Raw genomic sequence first — 15,715 nt, 5'->3', positions numbered from 1 at the left:
AACTGTCTTTGACATTTTTGTTGTTGTTGTTCTTACAGGGAGGAGGAGTTTGATGAGTATTTTCAAGACTTGTTTCTCTAAACCTTGAAATTGATATAGGCTGACTTTCTTCGTGAATTGTCAAGATGGAAGTCTGGAAATCCAGTCATAATTTACCGGAGACCTCTTTCTTCCAGCATACGTTTTCTTCAGTCACTCATATGAACAATTTGGGTAGATTATCTTTGTAGAAGGCTTCAAATCTAAAAACTTTGTCTCTTATGATAGGTTGCATACTCATGAAACAAGAGAAATAACTCTTTCAGTGCAAAAGATATATGGCACCCAGACTTAAACAAACAAGAATATATGGTTTATTAACATTACATCAGAAGTTCACTGCTTTTTATTTTATCCCAAACTTCAGGTATTGTCAGATTTTTATGAAGGAGCATTTGTAAGTTTCTGTGAGTAGTTTAAAGCCATACACTTTAATATATTTGTATTTTTAATTTATTTAACAAGAGGTAATAGCCTTAAATTTATTGGCCATGTAGACTTTAATATTCAGGTATTAGTCTCTGTAAGTATTTTTAAGTGTTATTGGAGAAGTTCAAGTTTTATCAAATATGTACTCTGCTTGAATTAAGTAAATTGTGAAATGTCTCCCATAGTCCTTTAAAAAGTTCAGTTTATTGTGACTTTGTTTTAAATTTTAGCTAGAATGCGATGTGTCTTATAATTCCATTTATAAAAATTTGGTTGGTATTTTTGGTGTAAAACATACATGTGTGGCTTTCTACCGGAGATGTACATGTGACTTTTATGTTATCTGTGGCTTCTGATCTCCTTTCCATTAACTGAATGTTAATCCTTCTTTAAAGTGTAATCCTAAATATACAAGTAAAGCATGTATATTGCTTGAGAAACGTACTGGATTTGTATTCCTCTTCAAGGTGCAACATATCTTTAAAGATTCATTCAGTTATGTTTCACAAGAAACAGTCTGCACATGAACAAGTACAGTGGGTGTTTTTTTCTGTCAGGTGCAAATTACTTTGGATACGAAGAACAAACTTTTTTAAATTAAATTTTCATGTTATTCTGAGGAAAGTTACTATTGTATAAAATATATCTTTTGATAAGTACTTTTCACTGTAGATATATGTATACAAACTATTTATAGTATTTGATGTGGAAAAAGGAACAGCAGAGATGGTTGCAGTGTATTTATGAACATTTAACATGCACTCATGTGAATAAGTTGAGAACTCTATTTACAAGTATTACTTAACAAAATTACATTTTGAACAGTTTGTACTTACATAATAGATGACAGTACAAGGACATATTTAGGGTGTCCTTGAGTAAGAAATAAATGTAACCTTGCATGAAGGCTTCTTTAGGTAAGAAGGTGGATTTAAAGGTTAATTCTCTGTCATCTTGCAAGCTTGGTTGAGAGTCAAATCCAATCTGCAGCAATCTGCTTACACGTGTGCAACTTGCCCAAAGGGGCTTTTGTCGAATGCGTTGCTATATTTGTTGCTTCAAGTATTGTATATTAAGTATGTGTTCTGGATAACTAACTCCTCTTTGGGTCTTTAAAATACATTTATAAAAATTTACAGTATACATAGTAAATACATAATTTAATACAGTTTGAATAAAATTACATTATCAAACAACCTTGAAATAGTTTTCTTTAGTAGCTGCATTTAATACAGAAAATAACACATGATATACCCAGTTTTATGTCATAACTGTTTGCATAAAATATTTGGCTCATTTATAAGTCAGGATGTTTTAAGTGTTTGGGTTTTTTTTGTGGATTCCTTTAATTTTGAGTGATAATTGTACACAGTATCTCTGTTCATAGAGCGTTCTTAGAAAGGTGTATATAGAGCAATTCACTGATTCTCCCTTCTCTGTGAATACTGAGGGCCCTTCAGAGGGGAAAAAAAGTGTGGGTCTTCTTTGTTTAAAGGGGGAGGAAAAGTGGCAGGATTGAGTCTGCATGTTGAATTTACTTATTGCAGGAACTGCGTTTGACATCCATCTCCTTGGATTTGGAACTGGTTCCAGTGAATACTCAGATCTGTGCATAATATACCAGCCATTTCCCCTCCTCCCTCTGCAGGAGGAGCTGGCTTTGCAAGACCTGAGTAGAATGAATGGAGTGGACTGTCATTGTTCAAGAACAGGTTTTGGTAGCTCTTCATTGTTCATGAGGAGCTAATTTGTGTGCAGTCTGTCTCTGGTATTAGAGAGAGAGGTAATGTGAATTCTAATGTGCTCTACCTCTTTTCCTTTCCCTTCTCATTATTAAATTGTTGCCAACTAATTGGTTTTGAAATACTTTAATTTATTGCATTTTCAAAAGGGTACATTGGGAGTATGTGAGCCTTTTAAAATGCTTTTGAATGTAGATCCTACTGTGGATATGCTGGTATCTTAGCAAACTCTCTTGGCAATTTTGAAAAAACACAGTGTACCATGGGCTTGCTTTTTATAAACAGAGCCAGCTAATTGTGTTGAGCATTCCTAAAGTGAAGGAGATGTTTACTCTAGAACTTTATATAGTGTTGAGAATGAAGGGAATGGATGGAATTCCAGATTAAGGAAAGACACGTAATATAAAAATCTAAATATACAAGTAGCAATAGTTGAATTTTTTGTTTGAATTGTACACATTAGATTTCATTCCATAATTTCATAGATCTGCCAAAAATTGTATGTTTTCTGGACAGTGTGCAGAATGATCTATTTTAATAAAAACACTCTATGTAAATTGAGTGACATGGAAAAATACCTAGAGCGCACAGTTCACACCGTTATTATTTTCAGTTTTTAATTGTAACCATTTTTTACTTCATTAAAAATTATTTCCAACAAATGGCAAATGTTTTAAGAGGATTGTTAAAGAGATCAAGCTATACTATTCTATGCAAAGCAGAAATCCACTGGGGTTCATTGACGTTCTTTCTAGATGTCTTTTCTGTAGCAGGAACAGTTTGAGACAAAGAATTACAAAACTACACATGTTTTGGATTTTCCTTCTTCACCTCCACCTGGATTTTCTGCTAAAAAACAGATAAGAAAAGTAAAATGAGTATTTTCTGTTAATTTTAGCTGCTCTAATTTCTTGTTATAGAGGTGTTGCTTTTGTTTTATGCATATTATGTGTGTTTGACCTTCTGAAATTTCACTGCTTGTCTGGGAAATAGGAATATGAAACAATGACACATTATATATACATATGTGCATATAGTGTAGGAGTGGATACTAACATTTCTCAAAGGACCAAACACACACTGAACCACTCTTACTGGAAAGTTTCAGCAGTTAAGTAGATATGACTGTCCCACACATACAAAACTGAGGAATGCAAGCCATGCAAAAAAAAAAGGAACTCTTTGATCAATATAATCTGTGAATCTATTTTTGAAGCAGATGATACAAAAACTTTAATTTGACCTAATTACATAAACCTTTATTCAACCCTGCGTGAATCCCTTTGTAATTACTGGTTAAGAGAGAGAGATAGTTTTTATATTTTTATCTATAGCTACTGATTCTGTTACTGTCTCTCTCAAATGATTCCACAGATGTTCATTGGTCATAGTTAAGATTCTTTCAATGTAATCAATTGCGTTTCCAGGTTCATTTAAGGTAAGATACCAATATTAGAATTAAAACTTACATTCGAAAGCTGTGGATCACCATGTTACTAGGTCATTTTCGACCCTTTCCACCTGCATTGAAACATGTCACATAATCAGTGTCCTACCCTCTGTAATTTGTGGATATAATCAACACTATGTTACTAACTATGTATTTGATTTTCTCAGTTTAATACTCTGCTCTGTTTTACTTTCTCTTCTGAACTTTCCACTGTAGTGGTTCAGCAAACATGTTTATTTTGTTTTCTGTCTACTGAATGGCTAAGAATAGCCCGGTCAGTGTGATCTAGAGAAAGGACCATGGTTCAGCATGTATCAAATTCTTGTTTGTATGAACTGACTTAACAAACCCATATATTTACATGGCCTTGATTTGACAGTGTCAGGTCTGTCCTTCACAAATGTGCATGGCCTCATTCCAGTGTGTGTTCAAAAAGATGCAGAATAATTCCCTTTCTTTTTGGGATGCCAGTTATTCTATGCAAAGGCCAGATCTTTGGCTCCTGCAAATCAATCTGTGCTTGGCTGTTTTCCCTGTGGGAAAATACTTCCTAAGTCAGTGGCTTAAGTGATTCCAAAATACCAATGTTCTAAGATGATCCTAACTTCAAGTGAGAGTGGAAATACCCAACTCTTCCTAAATGTATTATTTTGTTCTTATTTAAGAAGCTTATGCTTAAGGGCATAACATCTGACTTTAGTAACTACACTCTTTGCCAAGAAAGCAAATATGTAAGGAGGTTTGAAGTTGCGTGAGGAGATCCCAGATTGTTTTGTTTTGTCTTGCTAATATTTCTGTGAAGTTCAGGTGCTTACATTCCAGTGTAAGGAAAAGAATACTTTTTATGTACTGACAACCAGCTAGTTCTCAGCAATAAATTAATCTTAAGTAAAATTATATGAGCAATTTCAAGAAAAAAAGTGTCATTGAAAATAAATTTGGGACACAATTTGGAGGGTGTAATTTCTGTGAAAGGGTGCGTAAGTGGTTTCACAGCATGAGCAGGCCAAAATATTTGACTAATTTTATTAAACTTTTCCAAAAATCTACTTTGATTAAATCATGTAATTTACAGTACTTTTTAAACCACTTTGCAATAACTTTTAAATTTTTTTTTAATTTTATTTTAACCTAGTATCAATATTTTTAGGAGCCAATAATCCTGGTTCCACTTCACACACTGACAGTAACTTGATGGGTGGCCTTGAGTAGCCCCTCTTTTGTGTGAAATGTGAAGAATACTCACCTATTTCCCACAGACCCTGATGAGCAAATGAATTATTCAGTACTGTTTTATGTTTTAAAAATGTGAAACACAGAGTAAACTAACTTTTCTTCTTCAAACTAGCTGACAATTAATCACTTTGGCATAATCACACATGGTTTTGTTTTAATCTCTGAACCAGTCATCTCAGTTGATTGGCAGAGCTGTTGACCTGCTGTTGCACATGCATTACAGAATAAAAATAACTGACTCATTTGACTCTTACACTTGAGTGATAGGTTCTCAGTTTCTGTAAAATCAGATTCTCTTCTAGGTTAGGATATGCAGAACCATGCTTTCAGTTTCAGGACTTGGACTCTCTTTGGAAGAGTAGTGTTAAATTTGTAATATGAGAGAGTGTATTTCAGCCAAGAAACTTGTGGTAGGGAATTAGAGCCCAAAGCTTTATCTTAAACTTGGAAGAGATTTGGGGATTTGCACTGCTTTTTATGTTCCAAATGCATAACCTCCATTCCCTTATGTTTTTCATTTCCAACTTAAACAAAGCACTTGAATACATTTGGGGTTGGTGCCACACAGAATTTTAATACATATCTAGTATTTCAGATAAGCATTTAATTACATTCAATTTTAAGTCTTTAGGCAAAAGAAATTTTACATTCCCTTCACGTTTGTGATGGTCATATTTTATATAATCCTGCAGTTCGGAAAATGATGTCAGCATACTGGATTTGTGTCATCTTTAAAGTTTACTCCTCTTCCAAGTAAAGATAAAGCTAATTTGGCAAATTCAAAACTTGCATACTATTAGTATAAAGTTTAATAGAATATTGCACAAGTGCACTGCATGTGTGAATTTGAGAGAGAGAGAGAATATGTTGACTGCCTTACAAATATATGTAAATGAAAATCTAAGAAGTTACTTAACCTTTTTGGGCAGCTGCTTCTTCTTCCTTTTTCTTTTGTTCCTCAATGGCTTTCATTTTCTCATCATATTCATCAGCTCGTGTTTTCCATTCAACCCTGTTGTTTTGAAGACCATCAAACATAGGTGTAATTTCCTTGTGAAACCTTGAGAATTCCTGTACAAACAATTTAAATTAGTACGTTAAAAATTTTAAGCACTGATGAGTTGTAAAACCTGAAATTGTGGAAATACTGCTGAGAAAGCATTTAATTTTTCTGTTAGATCTAATTCTAAGGGATATTATTGAAAATACCATATTGGGATAATAATGCCCTATTGTGCACATAGTCTGTTAGGAAAATATTGGAATTGTATACTTCACATTTTAGTATCTTCCCTAATCCTACATATGATAGTCTGACTCATATAATACAGTTATAGATATGATACATGATATTTTATTGTATAATTATCAGGAAAAAATAAAAAAGTCTGTTATCCTGTAGTATATTTCAAGCAGATGAGGATATATCTGAAGATGTTAAAATATTACATGTCACTTTTCTGCATGACTCTTTGGGATAATATAAAAAACTAGACAAGGATTAATAATGTTGACATTTCAATGCCTTATAGAAGGTACAGAATATCTATACATCCAGAGTATTTCGAGTTTTCTGTTCCCTTTGCTGTGCCATTAACTGCTTTCTGTAACCATCCGCATGTTGTTTGCTTATATTAAATGGGACTGTGAAAAATCAAGCTGGACTTTGTAACTCAGCCGTTCAGGGTAATAACAAAACCTCAGCACCTTCAAGTTTCACTGGTATCTTCCCTTTATATGAATTTGCTTCACATCTCTTGCGTTTGCTCTGTGGAAGCAATTCTTTGAAAATTTGAAATCTTTGAAAAATTATGACAGTTGTGATGGTTGTTCACCCTGTGACCAAGAGTCCCGCTGCTGTCTAGAATTTTTTAACTGCAACAGCTTGTACTAATTGTGCCATCAAAACTGCTGCAGTAGGAAAACAAAACCAGTCACTCTTACCTTGTACACAAATGTACACACAAAATCTATGAAACCAACTTGGAGCTTAGGTAGTTCATCTCCTTTGTTTCTGTCCATCATAGGCTAGAACAGAAGAGCAGTAATTTAGAATACGTAGATATCATGCTTTTTGGTATCATGATCTAGTAAGCATCATAGATGTTTTAATGACAGTTAATATTGCTTAACACAGTTAAATTATTTAGTACTTACAATAGGTTGTTGCTGTAGCACAGTTCGTTCCAGGTCGCCTTGCTCCCAGAATTCGTTTGCAACCATGAGGGCAACCTGAATAATCACAATTGAGTGGAATTATCAGCAGAAAGCAGTAAATTTAAATAAATAAAAGAACAAGGCTTTCCAGAAAATGGGGGAAAAAAACCTGTCAATTTTTTTCAGCAGTACTATCTGCTGTACTGAAGGCTTTTTCCAGCAAATTAATAATATCCTGATGCATGCTGAGTAAATGATAGATTATTGTCAATGGGAACAAGGCAATATTAGCAACATAACAGTCCTGTAGTACTGCAATGTATAGAACTTAAGAAGACTCCACAAGCATCCTACAGTTGTATTTTGATTATGCATTCTTAAAACATATTCCTTCCTGTAAGCCTAAGTGATGTGCTTCAGCAGGATGGTTGATAAGTACTGGAGTACTTGAAGTACTTATGTACCATTCTGTATTGCAGAATTTATTTTTAACATGTTTAAGCTATGGCTTAGCAATGGCACCGAGATCTACAGAACAGACACAATTCAAACCATACTGTTGTTAAATCTGTACCTTAAAAATAGCTGGAGGGTAGTAAAAGTTGTATAGCACAAAAATACAGCTGCCAGAATTTGGGATACCAGTTTTAGAGGAAGGACAAGTAGAGAAAGATTGGCAGCCTGTGAAGTGGTTGAGGAGAGACATCATGGAACACCTACACTCACAGTGACAAAGATAGAGGTTCTTTTCTGAAAGCAACAGGTACTTAAATATATATCAACGGATATTAAATTATTTTTTTTTTTGACTGATTGTACAACAGATGGGCAGTAAAACAGAGAGTAAATCCAGTATTGTCTATTTCAAAAGTACTTACCTTACTCTGCACTTCCCAAGGCTTGGTTATTGCAGACAGGTCACATCCAGTCATCATCATAGCCCTTTGAAAACAAAAAAACCAAAATGAGTGTCGTTTTTGGTGTCAAGAGGATGGTGTCAGGCTCTTTTCTGTGCTGCCCGGTGACAGGATGAGAAGCAATGGCCATAAACTAAAACACAAGAAATTCCATCTCAACATGAGGGAGAACAAATATACATTGAGGGTGGCAGAGCACTGGAACAGGCTGCCCAGGGAAGTCGTGGATTCTCCCTTTTTGGAGACGTTCAAACCCCACCTTAACATGTTCCTGTGTAACGTGTTTTAGGTGACCCTGCCGTGGCAGGGGAATTGGACTAAATGCAGATGTCCCTGCCAAACCTAACTATTCTGTGAATAGTTAGGATGATTATTAAAAAAAAAAAAAAAAGTCTGGATTTTAAAATGAATTTAGATACCTAAGATGCAGATGGATGCACATTTTGAGAAGATTGTAGACATCTATTTTAAAATCATGGTTATGCTTGTCATTGGACAATAACATCAAGTCTTAATTTGCATATTTAGGAGCCCAAATTCTTTTAAAATCTAGTTCTAGATAACTGGTTGAATAAAGAGTAAAATATTAACCACCTACATGATGACTTCTTTTTTTGTTGGGTCAATAGATATATACTTAATTGCCTGCTCTTCTGTTTCCATTTTTTCAATTGCATCCACAATCTTTTGGAACATAGTTCTTTTCCTGTTAAAACATACCAATAGAACATATATTAGAGAACATAAGTCACTATATTAATAACTAAATAGAAAACCATATTTACTATATTTGTGCTTTTCCAAACTAGCATCCTAGTCATAGTAGTATCAAAGTGAAACCCTCCTGTTGAACTCAAACTTTTCAGGTAACCTAGACATTTAGATTTTGCTGTATACTACTGACATGTAAAGTAATGTGTCAGAATTCTGACAAAGAAACAAATAACCAATTTCCTACCTCTTTATATTAAACTGGGGTGGCATTCTCATTTCTTTAGTATTAAATGTGCATTTCTGTACCATACTGAACTGGGAAAAGTGAAGCAAATACTAATAAATATTCTTTCACTTCCTCCCATCAAAAATCCAAAGAATTGCTAAGACCTGACTAAGAAGAAATTTCAAAAACATAAAAAGTGTCTTGGTATTCCGTAATAAATCTTCTGATTTTTGTTTAGAATCAATGAAAAAATGGAATTACTGTTATTTAAAATTTAATAACTGCTATTAAACAACTTTCTGAATTTTTTCCTGTCTTCTGTCTTTAAATTGTCCCAATCATAAAACAAAAGGCTCCATATATCTTTAAAGAAAATACTCATTATAAAAGCACATCAAGTCACTAACTTAGGAACAGAATGGATGATTTGATATTTGGACTCTTTGGCATATTTAGCACATCATTTGATGTCCATAGGGTTTTTGTAAACCAGCATGTTCATTTTCAGCATCCTCTTGTTTAGTGTGAGTATTTACTGTATGGTATGCTAAATATCACATATGGGCACAACGTTATGATTAGGCTTCCGAATCCACACTTCAGGAATAGTGTTTGTTGTAACTAAAGCATATTGCAATGAATTTATACTACTGAATTTATATGAAATATTGTGTATGTTTATGTATTCTCTAATTTGTAAGTTTATAATAAATCTAAGAATGTCTTGGTTTTTACAATAATTAGACTTAATAACAATTTTAAGTAAAGTTCTATGCATATAAACATTTAAAAATTACAGTTATACATTCTATAGGATTGACTTCTTTTCAGTACAAAATTATACAGAATTTAGTACTTACTTGAAATACAAAGCCAAGTCAGTTGCTATTATTGCAACTTCAAATAAGTGTAGGACGGTTTCAAACTGGCGCTTATTTAGGTTCTGGAAGATGTTTAAACTCTGCAAGGTGGAAAGTTTATGAATTCAATTCCTTTTATAACACTGTCTTTGGTTTGTACTATACAGGTTCTCGCAGCATAGTATAATGAAATTGGCCAACTACAGTCCCTAAATTAAAATAATGCTACAAATTAAAAATTCACACTCCGTAAATCTAATAATCCTAGAATTTTTAAAGCTTTCCAGTAGAGACCTTTTCCCCCTGTTAACCTGGATTGGTACTATTGCCTGCAGTGGTGTTAGGGGCCTACCATGGTAAATGCAATGCACTTTTCCTCAGGCAAAGGGAATGAGACCGTCACACTCAGCAGTTTTCTGGGTGTCCTGGCTTTATTTCTTTCTTTAACAGAAGATGCTGCTGGTGAGAGCCTCCGGAGGTCCTGACAACTGCTCTGGCCAAGAGCAGGAGTTAGTCCCCAGCATCTCACATTTGAAAAAGTACATTGACATCAATAAAGGTAAAGGTGTTTTGTTTCTTTGTTTTCAACGAACAAATGCTTAGCATAAGGATTTATTCCATGACCTCATGAGGTCAGGCAACAGCATCACCACAGGGATTAGAAGTGGAAAATGAGGGTGGAAGTGGGTGCCTGCCATGCTGCTGTAAACAAGGGATGGAAGGGGTGCATGCATGCACATCTTGCTTTAAATCGCTTATTTCCGTGGAAAATACAGAGTAAAGAGTGTAAATTGTCTCCCTTGCTGCAGCCAGAGCCTGGCGCTGCGGAGGGCTGGAAGGCCGATCCCCGGTGGAGGAGAAGGGCCTGTGGGGCAGCTGGGCCTGGGGACACTGCAGTGGGGAGCATCACCTCGGCAGCGGCTGGGGAAGGGCAACTGCGGGCGGCTGCCTGGTGCAGGAAGATCAGTAATGGGAGCTGCAGCAGAGCCTCATGAGACCCCTTCTCTGTTTAGCAAGGTAAAGGTGTGGGGTGGGTCTGGCCTGGCAGCAGGGGGGCCCTCCATAAACAGCTCCATCCCTTTGTTCCTCAGCTGCCAGAGCCCGAAGCTGAACTGGGTTCTCTGTTCAGGCACAGCGGTTTAATGACAACATGTGGTTGTCATGTATGTATTGTATTTTCTGCTTTGGTTTCAATATCAGCTGTTTTGTGAAAATGGAAAAAACTCTGAGGCACGTGAGTAAGGCCCAGAGGAAAAGCTTTTCTATCTGAAGTGAGTCTGTTTCTGGTGGAATTACTGATATTTCTCTAAAAGTGGAAAATGTGTAAGAATTTGGCTTAAACTTCTGAATTTTAGCATAATTTCTTGATCTGAAGATAGAGGAATGAATGAGACCCAGTGAAATTTGGAACACTATGACCTAATTGGATCTTTTGTGTTGATCGTAGTAAGCAGAATGTCCATGACGTACCTCATCTTGCAGCAGGGTTTTACTGTACTCTAGATGATGCCTTTCTAAAATGGAAGAGCCATGAAGTTTTGCCAGTGGAGCAGCTGACCTGTTGAAAAATAGGCAATTATTTATATTATTTTGAAGACAATAGTTTTTATTCAGGTTTCATGTATTTAGGGTTAAAATGCTTCTGATCTCCATGTTCAATAGTTTAATCTGTATACATTAATCATTGGTATGACACAGAGGAAAAAATCCAACTTGCTTGCCTTCATTTTTGTGAATGAGTGATGATGGAAATTGGAGAGCACTGGGTGTTCAGTGCCCACTAAAGTCAAAGGTGTTGTTAGATACTTCAAAACGCAAAAGCTGTGTTATTTAATATATGCCTCTATTTTGTCTTGCATGTTCAGTTTTGCTGTTTGTACAGTCTATGCCAATCCTGTGTACCTTAAAAATAGTTTTTATCCATCCTTTAGTGTTTATTTTGTGGTATGGCTTTTGAACTCTCATATATCTGTAATGACTGGGTCATGTTCCCTGGGATTCTAGTTAACTCTAAGTTCAATCTGAAATAACAGTATAATGGAGTTTAAGTCCTCTAATGCCCTTGGGCTTCTCCCCTCCCCCCAAACCCACCATTTTATGGACCACACAAGTCCTGACAGCTTAGGTGTGTTCAGTCTTATCACAAAACTAAAAGCGTTCCCCTGACATTGGACTAAGCTTCAAGCAGAGGAAATTCTGTGTCAGACTATGATGGTGGAATGAAGGGAGAAGTATCCTGCCTACAAGGGCTCCAGGTGGTTCTGCATGTTTAGAACTGTATTTTCCTCCTTTCTTCCCTCAGCTAATAGCTGTATTCCTCAGATAACCCCGGATGGGCTACATCATACGTATATTTTCTGATGTGATTAAGACTGTTGTGGTAAAGCCTAATGAGTTTTATAAATAGCTTTACTGCGTATGACCTCACGTAGAGGGCTTTCAGCTAGGGAAGACCACAGTAGGAGGATTTAAACCCCACCTTAAACTTGTTTGGATGAGAGGCAGTCCACTGGATAAGAATCAATGTCTGTCATTCTCTCTCTCCTACGTCACCTGGAGAATCCCTGGGAATAATCGGAAAATCCCCCTGCGTCACTGTTCTAGCACAGAGGCTGAAATGCCTCTCCTGTGAGGAGTGTATTCAGGGTCAGAGGGGGAGGATAAATCATTCTGGAGACATAGCTGGTGGAAACTGTAGTCAGAAAATTATAATCTTCTGGTACACGTGACATTTTGAGAAACGTGTGTTCTCTGGCTAGCACTTAGAAACAAGCCCTCACAGATCATGTAAGAGACTAAATGGTCGATTCTTCACTCTTCAAGACAAGAGTGAGTCTCACCATGATATGTATTGTTGTAATACAAAGGTAAATTTAAAATGAATTAATATCGTTTTATAACAAGCATCTGCTAATTCATATTGTTTCATAACAAACAAGATAGAAACCGCAAAGAAATCCTTTAGAATATTTTGTCAGAACAAGAGGGAGCATGAACTGCAAAGCTGAACCTCCTGATGTGTAACTGGGCATGTGGACTCAGTGGTAAACTCAAACTTGTTAGCTCAGAATCCTGTATAACATGAGGAGGTTACACCTCAGGAGAGGAGCTACATCAGTCAGGAAACTGAGTGTGAGAAGGAACAACTGAGCTAGTCATATTAGGCAGTGGAAAAGAGAGGAAAAATCCCGTCTTACTCTAAACTGGCCCTTGTCTATGTCACATCCTTCATCCCTCTCCAGAAAAGTGCTTATGCCCCTTTGTCTTGAAAAAGACAAAATGCCCTTTCTCATTTCTTTGTGGCCTCGTGCACGAAGTTTTGTCTACTACAATCCATGCATTGCTAGCGTTTCTTAAAAATGCAGCATCAGGTGACCCTTCTAAGATTCTGCTTTTGCATTTTGTCTTTGTGTTTCAGCTGTCTGAAGTGCTCTGAAACAGAAACCTTCTGTAGCATAATTATTTATTCATGCCAGATGAATATGGAATATATACCTTATATTTTTGCAAGTTTTGACATTATTTTTTTTCATTTGTCACTAAAAACAGTACATTACCATGTTTTTGAGCATTTGTACTTACTTCATTTGATACAAGTTATTGGTCCCTCTGTGATCAATGTCATGGCAGAAAGCAGCAGCAACCATGGCAAAGGCTTCTAGATCAGTATAGTATTTCTTTATTTTGCCTGTCTGTAAAAGAAAACAGATAATTCCAAGTGTATCTCTTCCTGAGTTTCCCATTTGGAATTGAAAGAAAACTAAATAATGAATGTAAGGTTAATATTAGCAACATTACCATCAGTAGAGTAAACATTGTTTGTCCCACATTGAATCCATGTCTCCAGTTATGGTAAGTGATATCTCGATAACCCTTCCTGACTGTGTACATCCATCTTGTAAGAACCTATTAGGAACAAAAGTGATTAAGACTGTGCTGCTAATTGAAACAAAACAATGGAATTCCTATAAAATTACTGGAATATACTATGAATTTACTGTAATAATGTGCCAGTTCTTTGAAAATAAATGCTTTTCATTGAATTAAACATTGAAACAGCAAATTGTTCTTACAGAAATGCATGTTGATTTAATCCCCTATATAGCTCACACAATTCAAGATTAGTTTTATGTTTTTATGACAAATATGTAAATGTTTCATTAAAAATGGAAGGTTGTTAACCATACTGCTAATATTTTAGTATTATCTACTTCTAGATTAAAGTACCTAAAATCAGCTATTTAAAAATAAATATAAACAGGAAAAAATAAACTAAACCTCAGCTGGGACTTTGAACTTTTCAACAACATTTATCTCAAAGAACAGTCGTATTCCACAAGTTATCAGGCCATGCTCTGTAACAGGAAAGTCACTGAAGCGAAATTCATACAGTTCTAAATCTTTTGGATCAGGTAATTCTTCTTTCTGTTAGGAAAAATCAAAAACAAGGGGTTTTCTGGCAAGAACAAAGTTGGAAAAGCTTTTTTTTTTCATTTTCTTCAGTAGAAATATTGCTCAAGGAAAGTGTGCTTACTGTGTCTTCAAAGGCCTCAGGTGTCAGTACAAACTAATATGTATTAAGTCATGAAACACAGTTGTGATACTGCTGGGTTTCTTCTCAAAGACAATAAATAAAAGCCTTGGACAGATTCTTCCTACTCTGAATTCCAACACAATTTGTTTTGGCCATCTCAACATTTCCTTAGTTTAGAAACCTCGAGCCTTGGAAATTCTCCTTCCTGGTATAAAATCCAATGATTCTCACACTTTTAGCCTGATCTCAAGGGTACAGTTCATCTTTTTCACAACCAAAATTGTTCTCACTGAGTGTTCTTCCTTTTTGGATCTTATGAATAGTGAAGCATATAGTAACCAAAACCAACATGTCTAGACCAAAACATTTTTTACTATTACAGTTGAATAAAGCATAGCAACAACATTTTGTTTTTACCAGAAAGTTTCCTTGCATGCCTGCCTACCCATAGCTTTGTCTTCTCTTGGAGACACTATAGGCAAGCAAAGATTCCTGTACATTATTTGACTTCTGGAGTGCTAGCTGTTTGCTTCTGCTCCGTAACCAGCCCTCAAAATAGGTCTGTCCTACCTTTTCTTCTGTGATAGTCTCTCTTTGTACTAGTCTATATATACTTAATAGACAAATCGAAAGTGGACTGGAAAATCCTACAAGATCAGATTTAAAAACTCACAAATCTTATTTATGTTTTCATTTGTCTGAGGTAGTAGATTCTTGACTGCTTCACTATTGAATGATCTCAGTGTATGCACAAAGTAAAAATTGTTACAATTCTTAAATGTACCAAGCATATAGTTTGTATTGTTATTATGGTTTATTTTAATCCCTTCCAAGTAATTTACTTTCTAGTGCTGTAGTTGCTGGTGATTCTGCCTTTCTGTAGTTTACAGCAGTCCGTTCTGAACAGTCTGACCACTGAAGAAAATGAGGGATCATTCCAGAAGTAGTAGACTGTGTAAGTACATAACCTTTGCCCCACGTACTAAATTTCATTAGAAGTTGTCTGGTTGCCATTCCGAGATTTTTCTCTCTCTGAAGGGCAGACACAGAGTTTTGTCCAGCTTGTACTGATCACCTCCATAAAACATATACTAAATTCTAAAATGCAGAAGATACCAAAGTTAAGAAACCCAGCACCACTTGTGAACTCTTCTATAGCACTCTTCATCTGTGTATCCCAAAGCCTAGGGGGAGCAGTATCATATTTTAAAGAATGTGCTCCAATCCAAACAAGAATTAACTGAAGGAAGTCTGATGCAACACTAAGAGTAGATTATATTATTACAATGACTGCCTTCCTCCATAGCAGTCTATAAATGACCTCTACTTTTTGGATAAGGAAAAAAGATGACTGAATGTATGCATGTATTTTAAAAATAAGGCTAAACATCCATTTCCTTCTCCCTGGGTT

At 35.6% G+C, this 15,715-nt stretch overlaps 2 protein-coding genes across 5 annotated transcripts in view; one reads left to right on the top strand and one right to left on the bottom strand.

The window, feature by feature from the left end:
• LOC108510486 (protein FRA10AC1) overlaps window positions 1–2,475 on the top strand; it is a 37,123-nt gene extending 34,648 nt beyond the window's left edge. For all 4 annotated transcript variants that reach the window (XM_017840173.1, XM_017840181.1, XM_017840191.1 and 1 more), the window contains exon 14: window positions 39–2,475. In XM_017840173.1, coding sequence (XP_017695662.1) covers window positions 39–81 — 43 coding nt within the window. In that variant the 3' untranslated portion in view covers window positions 82–2,475. The remainder of the gene's footprint in view (window positions 1–38) is intronic.
• PDE6C (phosphodiesterase 6C) overlaps window positions 2,441–15,715 on the bottom strand; it is a 27,860-nt gene continuing 14,585 nt past the window's right edge. Inside the window, exons 12-22 of the mRNA XM_017840128.1 lie at window positions 14,049–14,195; window positions 13,569–13,676; window positions 13,353–13,462; window positions 11,241–11,328; window positions 9,771–9,871; window positions 8,569–8,676; window positions 7,932–7,995; window positions 7,054–7,128; window positions 6,841–6,924; window positions 5,814–5,967; window positions 2,441–3,059 (exon numbers count right to left, since the gene is read on the bottom strand). Of these exons, the coding sequence (XP_017695617.1) occupies window positions 3,004–3,059; window positions 5,814–5,967; window positions 6,841–6,924; window positions 7,054–7,128; window positions 7,932–7,995; window positions 8,569–8,676; window positions 9,771–9,871; window positions 11,241–11,328; window positions 13,353–13,462; window positions 13,569–13,676; window positions 14,049–14,195 (1,095 nt within the window). The 3' untranslated portion in view covers window positions 2,441–3,003. The remainder of the gene's footprint in view (window positions 3,060–5,813; window positions 5,968–6,840; window positions 6,925–7,053; window positions 7,129–7,931; window positions 7,996–8,568; window positions 8,677–9,770; window positions 9,872–11,240; window positions 11,329–13,352; window positions 13,463–13,568; window positions 13,677–14,048; window positions 14,196–15,715) is intronic.

Source organism: Lepidothrix coronata, unplaced genomic scaffold (assembly GCF_001604755.1).
Source record: "Lepidothrix coronata isolate B3197 unplaced genomic scaffold, Lepidothrix_coronata-1.0 Scaffold8, whole genome shotgun sequence".
NCBI classification, from domain to species: domain Eukaryota; kingdom Metazoa; phylum Chordata; class Aves; order Passeriformes; family Pipridae; genus Lepidothrix; species Lepidothrix coronata.
The sequence above is the reverse complement of the archived record's forward strand: the minus strand, read 5'-3'. Positions and strand labels throughout refer to the sequence as shown.